Consider the following 13879-nt stretch of genomic DNA (forward strand, 5'->3'; position numbering starts at 1 on the left):
AAATGAGAACATGGCATGACAACAATCCAACTTAAAGAGTCAAGCAGAACACTCAGAAATAAAGCTTAATCACTTCTTCATTATTAAAAACATCTTTAATATAGCATTTATTTTAACATCCATCTTATATAAAGTGAAGAAGAATACACACTTTGAACAGTACTTTGTAGAGCAGAACGAGCATTATTGATCTCTGATGGGACAAAATCAAGATGCAGCTGGAACTAGCAGACGCTAACAAGATCACTGACCTCTGCCCCAGCAAAGAAATAACCAAGGGTCTGTTTTTGGTATAGAATGGATATACTGCGCCATTTATACAGCGTCCACTTCCTGTTTCATCTTTTTTTCTTCAGTAAAACGAGTTGAATGCCGATACGAAAGTGCTGTTTTTAGTGTTTGACTAAAGGGTCATACAGTTACCTGCTGACACTGCATTCCTCTAAATAGAATATGGCAAACATAAACTTACAAACCTTGTATGTTTTAAAACATACCCCATGATGCCTTGGACAGTCACGCTAGAGGAGCGTTTCAGGACATGGTGCGCTGAGTCAGCATGCTTCAGTCACTATATTGATACTTTAATGACAGCAACATGCGTTTACGGGTGATGAAGCCCCTCAGAGCGGCAGTCCTAATGAGTTCATTGCATTAATGTGTTTATATCGTGGAGACCTGTTGGTCTGTGATGTTACTGGTGTTGTTGCTTTATTCACACGCCGCCGATCTCCTGCGCACCCTTCGCCCCCCCGTCTCTTTATGTCTTTGGTGTGGCAAAGTCCCAGGCGGTATCTTGGGCACACTTCACCATGGCACGCACCAGCCGAGTGAAGCCCATGTCCTTGGGTTTCTCCAGCCCACGCATCAGCCGCTGCTTCATAATGGCTATGAACTCCCTATTACTCAGCTCGCCATTCCCTGAGGGGGACAGACAAGGACGCGGGGGGGGGGGGGGGGGCACGACAGGGGACAGATGAGGAAATAATAGACGAAGAGTAAGTAAGAGGAGGATACCCCTTCCATTTGTTGGTGATTGCCTCCTGTCAGTTCAGGCGTTATTTGCAATCCATAATATGTAGTTAGCCGGGTACTTACCGTCGCAGTCGAACAGGGCAAACACCACATCACACACGTGGTCCGACAGCTCCACCTTGGCCACAGTGCGGGCCACCTGCTTCATGGTAACTGAGAGACAGAGGGAGGGAATCACAAATAGAGCTTCAACATTTGTGGAAGAGAGTAATAGAGGTGCGAGTCACACCAGCCAGCTCATAAATGGGCCCGTGTGAAGGACATTGTGTGAGAGTCCAACGTCCATAGTCTCTCCCCGAATGATTGATTATGAAGACACAAGAAGAGGAGCAAAGCTAAAGAGGAACAGGAGAATGAGAAAGAGGAGAGGACAGGGATAAAAGAAAAATACCTGACAATATCTTCCTGCAACTGGCAGGAGAGAATAAAAACAGCTGAATCACTCTGACAAGAATCTATTCAGTGGCCTTCTTTTCTACCTTCAACAATGTACAGTTCCAGATAACACACCCACATGTGAGAAACCGTACTAAAAAGGGTGTGACATTATCAGATTTTAGTGAGATGAAACGCACAAAAACAAGGATGTAAAGTACAAGAGCTCCTTGAAAGGATAATTCTGATCTTTTGAAGTGGGCTTGTTTGAGTAACTCGTATATAGTTCATGTATCACCCACAGCAGATGGCAGTTGGCATGCCCCGGGTTAAAGAGGAACAGAACCAGAATAGGAGCTGAGCAATGTGCCGCTGTGGAAAGAGGCAGCAGCAAATGTATTTTCCACTTAAAAGTCAATATCAGTGTCAGCTATATATAGAATATTTGGACCCCTTCACTTTGAGGACAGTTATTGTGTGATTATGGTGTATGAAAAGGTTAGTTGGGTCACACTAACTCAAACAAACTCAAGGCAGAGGTGCACCAGAAACATCATAGCTTAGCCTCAGTGTTGGTACTTCTGTCCATGCTTTCAAACTTAACCATAAAGTATCCTCGGTTCAGCCGATCAACTCATTGGAATTGTATTTAAATATTGACTTGGACAATATCCAAATGTGTATGTACAAATGATACACAATATCAAAGGCACAATTCACCATTCTAAATGAAGTATCGGGTGCAGCCTACACATTGTATTATACTTTTGACTTGAAATCTTTGTTTGGTGCAGATCCTCACAAAAAAAACACACCACGATCACATCATCATCATTTTAATATGTATGTTTTAAAGGGGCCCTATTCTGCTAGTTTTCAGGTTTCATAATCCTATTTTGTTACTCGACTTTGACATGTTTACATGCTTTAATGTTCAAAATTGCTTTCCTTTTTCTTTTCACCCTCTGCCTAAAACCAGAGCCCAGTCTGCTCTGATTGGTTAGCTGGCCGGCTCTGTTGGGATTGGTCAACTGCTTATATGGAGCTATATCAGGGTCATACGTTTTGATCATTCAAAAAAATACAATTTATTTGAAAGTTCAAGATTTTATCCTGAACTTTGAAAAACACAATGATGTATTCAAACTAAAAAAATAAGTATTTCAAATATCTTTTTAGGTTGAATATTATTTTTGATTCAGTTCAGCAATTCTTTGGAATAACATATTTATTTAAATCCTTATTTTTTTCAGTTTCAAATCTTTTTTTTAGCTTTCACATTTTTTCTCCATCTTCAGATATTTTTTCACTTTCGAAACTTGTGGCACTGATGTTGCTTGGGGGCAGGGCTTACCTAGAGTAGTTTGGCATCCTGAGTGACAGCCCTCCCTATGTCATGTTGCCTTCATGGATGTTAGGTAGCGCAAGAATATAACTCAACACTTTCTATAGACAATCAGAATCAGAATACCTTTAATAGTCCCACAAAGCGGGAATTTGCATCGTTACAGCAGAAAGAGCCAAAGACAGCTTAATGTTACATCCAAGATTCTAAAAAAATATAGAATCACCCAATTGCAAAATACACAAAAGCATGAGCATCGTAGTTGGCAACAATCGCGGTGTAAGAGCGATAAAGTGTGCTACAATGTGAATTTACGTATCCGCAATTATGCGTTTCCCTTCTCCACTTCCACGTAGCTCTGTGAACGCAGTATAGTATTGGCTTTGCTTTTGCAATGGTGTCATGTCCACCAGAACAACCTGCAGGCACCATGGCTGGCACAGTTTATTGCTCTTTTACCGCGATTGTTGCCAACTACGATGCTCAACAGCTTGACTTCACCGATATTTGAAACTGAAAAATAATTCAAATATCAAAATATGTATAAAAGTGTATGGGGGGGGGGGGGATAAACTCCTTTTGGCATGAACTGTAGGATTTGAGCCATTGCAGACCATTTAGATGCACACAAACCTATATAACACACTACTGGAAAGGGAAAACCCAAAAACCATAATAGGGCCCCTTTAATGAAAATATGAATCAAGCAAAAATGTAATATCAATTGTAATGCCATTAAAAGATGTGGCCATTAGATATTTTCCCCAATTTTTCAAACTTTAACCTCATACAACCCCACTTCAAAAGATTCTTCCCCTATAAGGCTTTTAGAGTGAGAAGACGGTTTCACTGCACGAAGATTATTTACAGATGCGCCTGGCAGCTCTCCACCAACCCTCCACAGACTGATGCTCTCTATACCGCTCCGCAACACTCACAAACACACCAATACACACACGGCTTGTTACTGTTATTGCAGATGAAACCATACGCTGGAAAACAAGCACCTCGGGATAGACCCCGCACTCCCTTACTGCTGAAGCTGTTTCATCAGTGAGTCAGAACTAATGGCTGTGATGACAGTCAACATATGGAGGCCCAACGCAAGGCTGAATCACTGCGATGAATGAGGAGCATATTGACTCATCATCAAACAATTTGCCCTTTTTATAAAAGCTGCAGGTCTTCGCTCCCTGTGACGCTCTCACATTAGACTTTCATTGATAGGATATAACAGATTCATTCACAAATGTGTTGAAGAAGATAAAGGAAAGAACACATAGTGACGGATTTGACACTTCATAATTGGTCTGTTTGAATAATCATCTGGGACAAATTATTCAGGAGTTAGATCTCAGGGTCAATCATGTCATTTATATTCCTGAAGAATTTTTTAGGAAATCACACAGCACTTTTTCCCCCATAATAGCTGTACAACCCATTTACATTCCCCGAAAAGACCTCCCATAGCATTCTTTCATTGTTTTTGTATAACCGAGTCTATTTGAATTCCCTGCACTCACAGGGTGGGTCTCGGTGATAACAGCCTAACGTCTCATCAGCTCTCATTACACTGTGAGCGCTGCATTAAGTGAATGATAATACAAGCCAAACATTCAACTGCAGCTGCTTCACATCTCAACTCGCTAAGCAACATGTAGCGTTGTTGTGAAGGAGGCACAATGTATTTGTCTTAGCGATTATCAAAAATACTTAAAAACAGGACAATAATCTTATTCTGCATTGTTTGACAGCAGATTAGTTTTTGCTATGGACTGATGGAACAAGGAGCCTCCACAGTGAGTGATGCCTCCAGCTCCTCAGGAAGGTTACCAACATTTTAGTGTGACAAACAGCTTGCTCTGTGTGAACTGTTAAAGGTCTCCTATTATGCTATATTTGAACAATATATTGTAAGGCAATATCTATACAAACATGTCTGAAGTGTTTTGCTCAAAATACCAAACAGTTCCCCCACTGCAGCCATGCCTCATACCCCTCTATTTCAGCCCTGTTCCTGAAGTGCTGATTTTATGACTGACGCTTTAAATTTGAGCTGAGCTGAAGCTGGCCACGCCCCTTTGCAGCGTTATGCAGCTCTCTCTCCTCTGTGAACGTTTCTACCGGGAGAGGACACTCAGCTAAACGCTGCCGTGATCAAACCCCATATTATGTTCCAAACCATATCAAGCATTATTTCTGAAACAGTGACATTATATGTATTATATACAACAACTGTAAGTCCCTCCTGCAGACATCCTGCTGAACACACAGACACACAGAGGTGTTGTGGAGGGGATTCAGCTTGCGACTGTATATTGCGGACGATAGGTTGGGACATGTCACGTGGGCGGGACGTTGCCAGGAGTTCAATGTAAAGACAGCCCGCATTTCCGATATGACATCATATCGGCAGCAAATCTGGATCAGCTCGTTTGTACCCCCGTTTTGAGAGATGTGGGTAAGGAGGAAAAGAGAGAGGGTTGTATTTTCTGACACTTTGTGAGTCTACTCACACACCAGGGACACATATTTATGTATAAAAGACATCAAAACGTGCATTTTGCATAATAGGGGACCTTTAAATCAGATTTCTGCCGCTCATGACATGATGGAAAGAGGCAGCGTGTTAACCTACACCTTTATGTAAACAACGTGCGTTGGTTTAGCAGCACTGTAAACAGATACATAATCCTCCATTGTGTTTCTGACAAAGTAGCTGCTCAATGAGAGTTTGGGAGTATTAAACTGCCCTTACTGTTGCCACGGTAACTACAGTTGGTGCTAAACTAACCAGAGTTAAACTTTATTAACGTCTTGGATTAGAGGTCGCGTTAATGGTATATTATCTGTTATTGGAAATATAAGAAGGCTGTCCCTCATTTTCACGGACTAGAACACTGAGGCCACTTCACCCTTACTGAGTCACTCACAGGAGCCTCCTCTACTCCTCTCAGTGAGGAGCAGCGGAGCGCATGCAGCGGGATAGCCTACCATTGAACTGAGTGCTTTCAGGATCGATGAATGATATGCAACTTCCAGAGAGTCTGGCAGATCACTTCCCTTGGAGAAATGTCTCCCGACTTCAGACTTCAGGCTAATTCAGTCTTTGTGGCGGCAGTTCAGTCGTCAGAAAACAATCAAAACGGTCATGCGATCGTCTCTAATCTTTTTGATTTGCATCGTTCATATTTGCCTATTTAGGTAGGCACAATACCAGGAAAAAAGTGGCCCCCATTTGGGGTCATTATTGCCTCACTATGCCCTTTTAAATGCATCTATAAGCTTGTCATTGAAAATGTATTCATGAAAATGAGATTAGATATCCCTGACTGGGTCTGCCTTGTCTGCATGTTCGTGGTTCTCAAGTTTAAATGCGTTTTGCTGCAGACCAGGAGGAAGGGGCTGTAGATTGATGGATAGATGGAGAAACAGATGAGAAATGGCTGAGCAAGAAAGGAAGACATGGGTAGAGAGTGTTAAAAGCTCTGAGAGACAGAGAGAGGATGAAAGTGACAACAGTTGAGTCTTTAAGGGAGTAATTAGGTGGAGAGAATGTCAGAGGTGGTGTACCTTTATCTATGGAGGCTCCGGCCATGTGGTAGAAACTCAGCGCTGTGTCCACATCGTTCACATTCTTTAGGAAAGTAAAGAAATTCTCCACCTCCTCGAATGTGATGCCCTGCACGAGGAGGAAAAACACACAAAAACCTCAGGAACAAATAGTGGGTTACTGCGGTTTTACCTGAGCCACAAGAGCTCTGCAATTATGTGGAGGATGAGCCAAACATTTTCATAAGAAGAGCTGCGGCTGCACGATGACATATTGGGAACAGCTCAGCCATGTGACGTGATGAGGGGATGTGGGCAGTGGCAGTCGGCACATATGGATAAAAAGTGTGCCACGAACGGACTGGGGAACAGACGGTCTAAGACACACATGCTCATACCAACAGTGCCACAGCTGCCACTCCGCTGATGAGCCCATTTGTAAAGAAAAGCAAGCAGCTGGTTTCAGGCCGTAAATAACTCAATTCTCATTTACATTACAGGTTATTCCAAGGCAGAGCGACTGACAGCGGCATGGAAGAAGTCAGGATAAATAGTGAAAGAGAGAGATGCTTATTGCAGTTTAATTCCCTATAGAGACACGACTCTAGCAGCCTCTTCTTTTTCTCCTGCCTCGGAGGAACAGCAGCTTCTGTGCTTTCCGTTTCCTTTTCTCTGCTAAACACGGCATTCAATCATCAAATGTGCCTTATCATGATGCAGAGCTATCTTTTTGGGGGAGAAATAAAAAAAGGGATGTGTTTTTCATTGAGCAGCTACTTTGTCAGAAATACAACAGAGGATTATGTAACTGTTTACAGTGCAGCTAAACAAACGCACGTTGTTTACATAAAGGCGTAGGTTAACACGCTGCCTTTTCCCATCATGCCATGAGCGGCAGAAATCTGATTTAAAGGCGTAACTTCAGTAGGTTGAGTGATGGGGCTCATTACAGTGAAGCAGAACTGGCTTTAAACCAAGCAAAGCAATGGGAACATATGATTCTGGCTCGAAGTCCATCTTGATTATTTTTACATTTTCGCCTGTTTGGTTGGTAGCAGTGAAGCCATTTTGCCTGCTTACAGGAAGGTGGTAATGTTTGGTGAAAGACTGTCAAGGGAAAAGGAAGTCCAAACTATTTTTGTAAGAAACCTACCTCTTAAACTAAATGAGCAGACCGAGTAAAACAAGATAACTGAGTAGGGAGTTGTTGATTCATAGAAGAGCTGCCGAGGAGTAGGAAAAACCCTGAAGGCTTTATTAAGAAGATCAAGGAGCGGTGGATTAATTATGTCCTGCTGAGCACTGGCTGCTCTGTTTGGTCACCACACACAGATAGTGGAAAGTAGAAGAGTGGGAAAGAGTAAGTGTCGGTCAGGTGGATAACGCCAGGCTCCGAATGTGCTGTCCTCCCCTGGTGATGTATTACCTCTCACCCAGTCTCCCTCACACACTCGCAATGTCCCAGCACAATCTCCTTTTCCCTCAGGCGCACTGCTCTGTCACGCATCCTAGCCTTTAGCCAATTACTCAAAACACTCCCCACCACCAGAACTAGCACTAAATATAACCACAGAGTAGTGTTGTCACGATACCAACATTTTCGTTTTGACACCAATACCAAGTCAAGAATTGCGATTTCGATACTTTCTAAAAAAAGGGAAACCGTCCTAAATGTCATTGTTGTGCTTTATTTCAAACCTGGAGGCCTGCCTAGAGTGTGCATGAACGAGGGGAGGCAAAGGCACGGCTGCAGGGAGTGGAAGCAGAGCGCTTAACACACACAGGAAATACGGCTCTTATTAAAACAATGTCATTCTTAAAGTACCGGTACTAATGAAATGGGGGAATCGTTTTTTAATGGCAGGGTATCACGATACCTTTCTAGTACCGGTGCACCGTGCAACACTACCACAGAGTACCAATCACTTTCCTCAGAATTCCACGAAAGCGTGAATAAGCACACTCTGATTTATCTACCTGTGCATCCTTAAACATCTTCTTCAAGCCCTTCTGCATCTGCTTGAGTTTACGAGACTGGACGCCGCTGTAGGCCAGCAGCATGCCCCCAAACTGTCTCTCGCTGATTCTGCCGTTCACAGGATCATTCCTCTCGAACTGAAAAAAGGGAGAGGGAGACAGATGAAGTGCTGTGCAGAGGAACAAACAAATGAATAGGAGTGTGAGGGGAGATGGGAAACAGTAAATAGTGCTGTCAGGCTGCTAGTTGAATCATGCCTGAAGCTGGTGTTGGTGACATAAAATCTGCATGTGCATTATTTTACAATGTTCCAGTGGAGAAGAGCTGAACAGCAATGGGTCTCGGCTTTGTCAGGTCATTCCGGTCGATTTATATCTTAGGCTTTTCGACAGCCATGCGACTGCCTCTCTCTTTCCTCGCTGGAACGTGCCGACCTCTTAAAATGTTAATTTGTCGCACTTGTGAGAGGCTGCTCATAACTAAGCCAAAATAAGCCTTGAGTGCAGATTTCAGGGGGGACCTGACCATTTAAGCTCCAGCAGAGGATCTACCTTTTCAGAGGTTGAGTCCCATTAAATGTGGTGATGAGCAGGTAGCGTACAGTTTATCCCTCCATAATAACAGCTGCCTTCTGCTGCCAGAAACGACTCAGCAGGACACGCTTATACGGTAGCTTTAGTTTGTTTCAACCTGGACCTATTTACCCCATGTTTTTTGTGTCTAACAGACTAATGGGAACAATAATTTTGGAAATTGGTCCAGTATTGAGGGACAAACGCAGCACACGGCAGCTGCTTTACTGGCTGAAAACTAATCATATCGAGCACTTCCGCACCTCGATTTAAATCCACTTAAAGTGCTTGTTTTTTCAACTTAACGGCTCAGATTGTTATTATGTGTCCGACCACAATATAGAAAGAAATGATGTTAGTAATTACTTCTTGCTTGATCCAGTTTGTCTGTTATTGTGTCGTCTAACCTGTTGCAGGCAGCCATCAGTGGAAACCTGAACGCAGATGTTTTTATAGTTTGTTTTATTGGAGTACAGAAAGCATAGCTGAGTGCAATCGAAAAGATTTTCAATTTCATGGTTGAATATAAAAACCGATTATGAAAATGTAAATGTAACGCAATATTGTAGAACACAGACTTCACAGAGTGGACCAAGGGGAAAAGGTAAAGAAAAACTGGACCAATTTCAAAAATGGTTGTCCCCACTGGCCACAGTGAACCCAAAAAGCTGGTAAATGAATGGTCAGGTTGAAACAATAACAAAGCTGCTCTTTAAGGACATTACCTGTAGTTTACATTCCTGTTAATATGCATGGACTGACAGCCTGATAAGACAGTGATTGTATCCCTGCTTTGTATAAATGTATTCATTTTGCTCTGACTGACACAAGATTGTAGTCCGGCCTTTACACAAGGGACTTCAAAAGAATAAGAGAAAGTGAAAGCCCTGCAAAAAAACAGCTACAGCTGGTGAAATATGGCCTACTGTGAGCTGCAGGCTCAGCAAACACAGACAGAGAGGGGTAAAGGCAGCGTGTCAGTGAGTCAGACTTCAGGAATTGGATTACCCATGTTGATGTCAACGTTATCTCCGGTGTGATGATTTTCCTCTCTGAGCATCGTGCCATCATTAAGAGCTGACAGATAGCACGTTCTCTCCTGGCCGATTGTTAGAGCGTCAGATGATAGCACCCATTTATGGTTCAGCGTATCATAGGAACTACCCACGCTAATTAAAGAGATTACGATAACCATATGCTCAACAACACTGATGGGTTGCTGTTACTGTAGCGGCAGGACGGTGGTTAGAAGATGTTTTGTATACTGAACTGTCACAGTTTTGGAGTGACACTGACCACGGCTGATGGACACACACAGAGCTCTGTCATCCTCTGCCCTTTTTTGTGTTGTGTTATGCATTAATGCATCCCTCACCCCCTTGCCTCCCCCTCACAATTTGGGATTTATTTGAATATTTACAGAGGGACTCGATGTAAAAATGACAGAAATATTTCCTCCGAGTATGTTGTTATTTTTAATGGGGAGTCCCTGAATAGCAGCGGCTGACATAGAGGATTACAGCAGAGCCATAACATTCAAATGAATTAAATACAACAATTTAAGTACTATACGCTAAAGTACTGTGAAGCAGTAAATGAAAATTCACTCCACTCATTCCCTTTCCTCTCTCCTCACCTCTAGTTTGAGGACGTCGTGCTGCAGTTTCCTCTGAAACTCCAGGAAGCTTCCGATGGTGAGTTTTCCCTTCAGGTCTTCTCCAAAGAAGTAAGTGGTGAGAGCGGAGCTGCAGCCGGCCGTCTTCAGCGTGTTTCCTGTGGTGGAGCGGTCGCGGTGTCGCATGCCCATACTGGTCTGGGAACGGATGATGCTCTGGACCTAAGGATGGAGGAGGTCCCGTCATATTAACCATGGTTACAGTGAACACTAGGTTTCAGTAGTATTTGGGACTTTCTAGAGGGATTGAAATGCATTAAAATAATTTGTCAGAGCCATGAATGCCAGAAGGTGGTGATTTCTGTTCATGTTTATATCTTGGAATTGGTCTTTTTTATTATATTATTATGTATTATCTTGAGATCAATTATAGGTTGGATTAGTTGGGTCGCGTGGATATGAGCAGCACTCATGATAAACCTGTTCACCCCTGTGAGGTGTGTGTAGAACAGAGGGGTTTTTTTTTTTGTTTATCATCTCATTTTCTTATTAAATTACACATTGTTCACAAATGTTGTTACCTCAGCAATTCATTTTTGATGACCAATGGCAACCAGGCCCGACCTCAGCCTCTCAGCGACTTTTGTTTATGTCCTTTAGTCGCTACAGTCTTGTTTAAACCCTTTATGAAATGATGTACTAGGACAATCGTGGGCAGTTTCCCTATTGCTACAAACAATAAAAAAAGGCTGTGTGTGAGATTAAATTCATTTAAAACAGAGAGCATTTTACGTGAGTACTTTGGTTAAATATAAAAATGACTTTCAATTATTGTGTTACAGGGAGGTTTAACCTAAGATACCTCTATCTGAATAACACTGTACATCATAAGCCCCATCAGCTCCAGTGGTAGAGATAATGATACACCACAGAGTGCAGCGCACAGCACTTATCTTTTTCCCTTGCAGAAAATGTCAGAGTGGTGCACATCTACCTAGCTTTAGTGCTGTCAGCGCGTGTTACCAGTTACTGTAATGCAGTCAGTCGGCTTCTGTAGATGCAGCACAGTCCATGTGTGTGTGGGCTGGTTGTTTTAACCTTGTGTCTCCTTCATTATGTTGATTTTGTGTGCGGCTGCTGTATGTGTGCTGCTGCCCATCATTCTAACCTGTTCAAACTCCTCCAGATCCACCTCTCCGTCCCCGTTCAGATCAAACATCTTGAATGCAATCTCAAAGTTCCTCTGGGGAGCTGGAAACAAAAACACATTTTGAAATCAATACTTCACATTATGGAAACGACACGTCACACCGGATCAAACCGGCTGTCATCTTCACCCCACAGTGGAGCCACATGAAATCGAACTGCACAATAATGACTTCTCAGAGCCGACCCTTGGCTGTATGTATGAGCTAATCTGGAATACAACGTTTGCATTAATGACGTTTGAATTTCAATTTGGTACACTGTTTCTTCCAGTGGGTTTACCCCTTGCAAATGGCGTTAGCGGTACTTCTGCTACTAGCGCTCATTTCCCTTTAATGACAACACAACCACAGACCGTGAAATTTGTTTTCGGTACAGCGGGATAACAAGGCTCACTTCACAGTCCGATAATGACAGAGCAGGCAAAAAAGGGAAACGGTGGAACAATCGGTTCCTCCATTAGGACTTTTAGACACAATCTGTCTTTAAGCGCCTGTAATTAATGTGAACACATTGGCATTTTCTTCCTTTATGATACAATCTGGGTTCTGACATAAGAAACATATGGCCTTCTGCGAAATAATAATTGTATACTTTGTATAGAAGATGTATGGGCTATACATTTACCTATTATATTTTAAGTGGCAATAGAATCCTTTTATGCTTTAACGTAGCATTTTAAAGTGCATGTTTGGTTCACCATATAACAGCTGTGGAATAATAACACCACCAGTATTTAGATTTATTCACTATAAGCCTAATTTTCACTAAATGTTATATCCCTCTATAATTTGTAGAACTAAAGACAAAATGTACGGCACACACAGGAAGAGAATAGTGTTCGAGTTGTGCCTAAACGGATGCAAGTAATAAAAACATTGAGGCTCCGTAGGCTGGAGCAAGAAAGTAAACTCTGTTTCGTCTCACTTCAAACTTGGATTCTAACGCTTGTTTCCTCGCTTTGGACAGTAGCGTTAGCCAGGCTGCTAACAAATATGAACAAATAGATTGAGCCACATGCTTATATGAAATTCACAGACTGAACTGAAGCTGCTGCACAGTTTGTTTGGAAACAAATGCAGTGTGTTGTGTTGTTAGTAGCTCTAAATAAACAGAAAGTGAAACGATTGTCATAGTAACAGGGGAACCAACAGTACCATTTTGAAAGTAGGCAAAGTCTAAAAGTCCTCTTTTTCTTTCTTTTTTTAAAATCAAACTTGTCTTTAATAATATACAATATGATGTTCAAACATGTACAACAAATTTACAAACTCAAATTTCCATCTACAACTCGAAATGTATTGAACCATTCATGCCATTTTTTGGAACATTTTCACACCATTAATATTCTACACGTCATTAACTCTTTCTATAACGGTCCCACCCATTGCTGCTGGGATCTACAGTTTCTTCATGATACTGCCAGATTTTTGACAGTGACAGAGGTTTTATGTACCATGGATATTAAACCTACACTGATCTTCTGATGATTTCTCTCTATTAGTAAAATTAAATGCCTTTACCTCTGAGTGCTACAATAAACAATTTATATCTTTAACAACCCGACCTCCTTCAAGAAAAACATTAAAGATGAATCAAGTCTTATCTAAAAAAAAAAAGGCACAGAATGTATACAAAAAGTAAACACTTATATAAGGCATAAACAAATGTATGACCAAAGGCAAAATATATCCTACTTTGTACTTTTTTTGTGGCCGTGATAAATGGATTTACCAACATAAGGCTGCCCCGTCTGCTTAAAGAAGACTTGTCCTTGAACACAGCCCCCAGGACTTTCTCCATATGAACGGATTATAACAAATGGTTGAGCTAAGCTGGAGATATGAGTTTAGGAGGCATCAGCGAAGAAGAAGTCAGAGATTCAATTTCATTATCATGAACTCTGACACATTTAATAAGGGAGTTTTTCATTCTATATTCACCCTGTGTATTAACCAGCGATGGTAGATCGAGCTAAAATAAACCAATTCTGTGAAACATCTCCAGGGCCGCTTGCTCGATAGATAAACATTATTAACTTTGACAGAACTGGAAATCCTTGTGAACTGTCCAACAATATCCTATTGGATAATTTCTCCGTCTATCAATTTCTGTCTTAACTCCTGCAGTAAAAAAAACTAGCGATGTTCTTTAAATTTGATTTGGGATCAGTGTGTAGGATTTGAAATATGAGGTTTTAA

At 41.8% G+C, this 13879-nt stretch overlaps 1 protein-coding gene across 2 annotated transcripts in view; it reads right to left on the reverse strand.

The window, feature by feature from the left end:
* Positions 1-73: 73 nt before the first annotated feature.
* micu1 (mitochondrial calcium uptake 1) overlaps positions 74-13879 on the reverse strand; it is a 35106-nt gene continuing 21300 nt past the window's right edge. For both annotated transcript variants that reach the window (XM_063874669.1, XM_063874668.1), the window contains exons 7-12: positions 11641-11723; positions 10494-10694; positions 8285-8422; positions 6329-6437; positions 1099-1188; positions 74-921 (exon numbers count right to left, since the gene is read on the reverse strand). In XM_063874669.1, the coding sequence (XP_063730739.1) occupies positions 761-921; positions 1099-1188; positions 6329-6437; positions 8285-8422; positions 10494-10694; positions 11641-11723 (782 nt within the window). In that variant the 3' untranslated portion in view covers positions 74-760. The remainder of the gene's footprint in view (positions 922-1098; positions 1189-6328; positions 6438-8284; positions 8423-10493; positions 10695-11640; positions 11724-13879) is intronic.

Source organism: Eleginops maclovinus, chromosome 22, assembly GCF_036324505.1.
Source record: "Eleginops maclovinus isolate JMC-PN-2008 ecotype Puerto Natales chromosome 22, JC_Emac_rtc_rv5, whole genome shotgun sequence".
Taxonomy (NCBI): domain Eukaryota; kingdom Metazoa; phylum Chordata; class Actinopteri; order Perciformes; family Eleginopidae; genus Eleginops; species Eleginops maclovinus.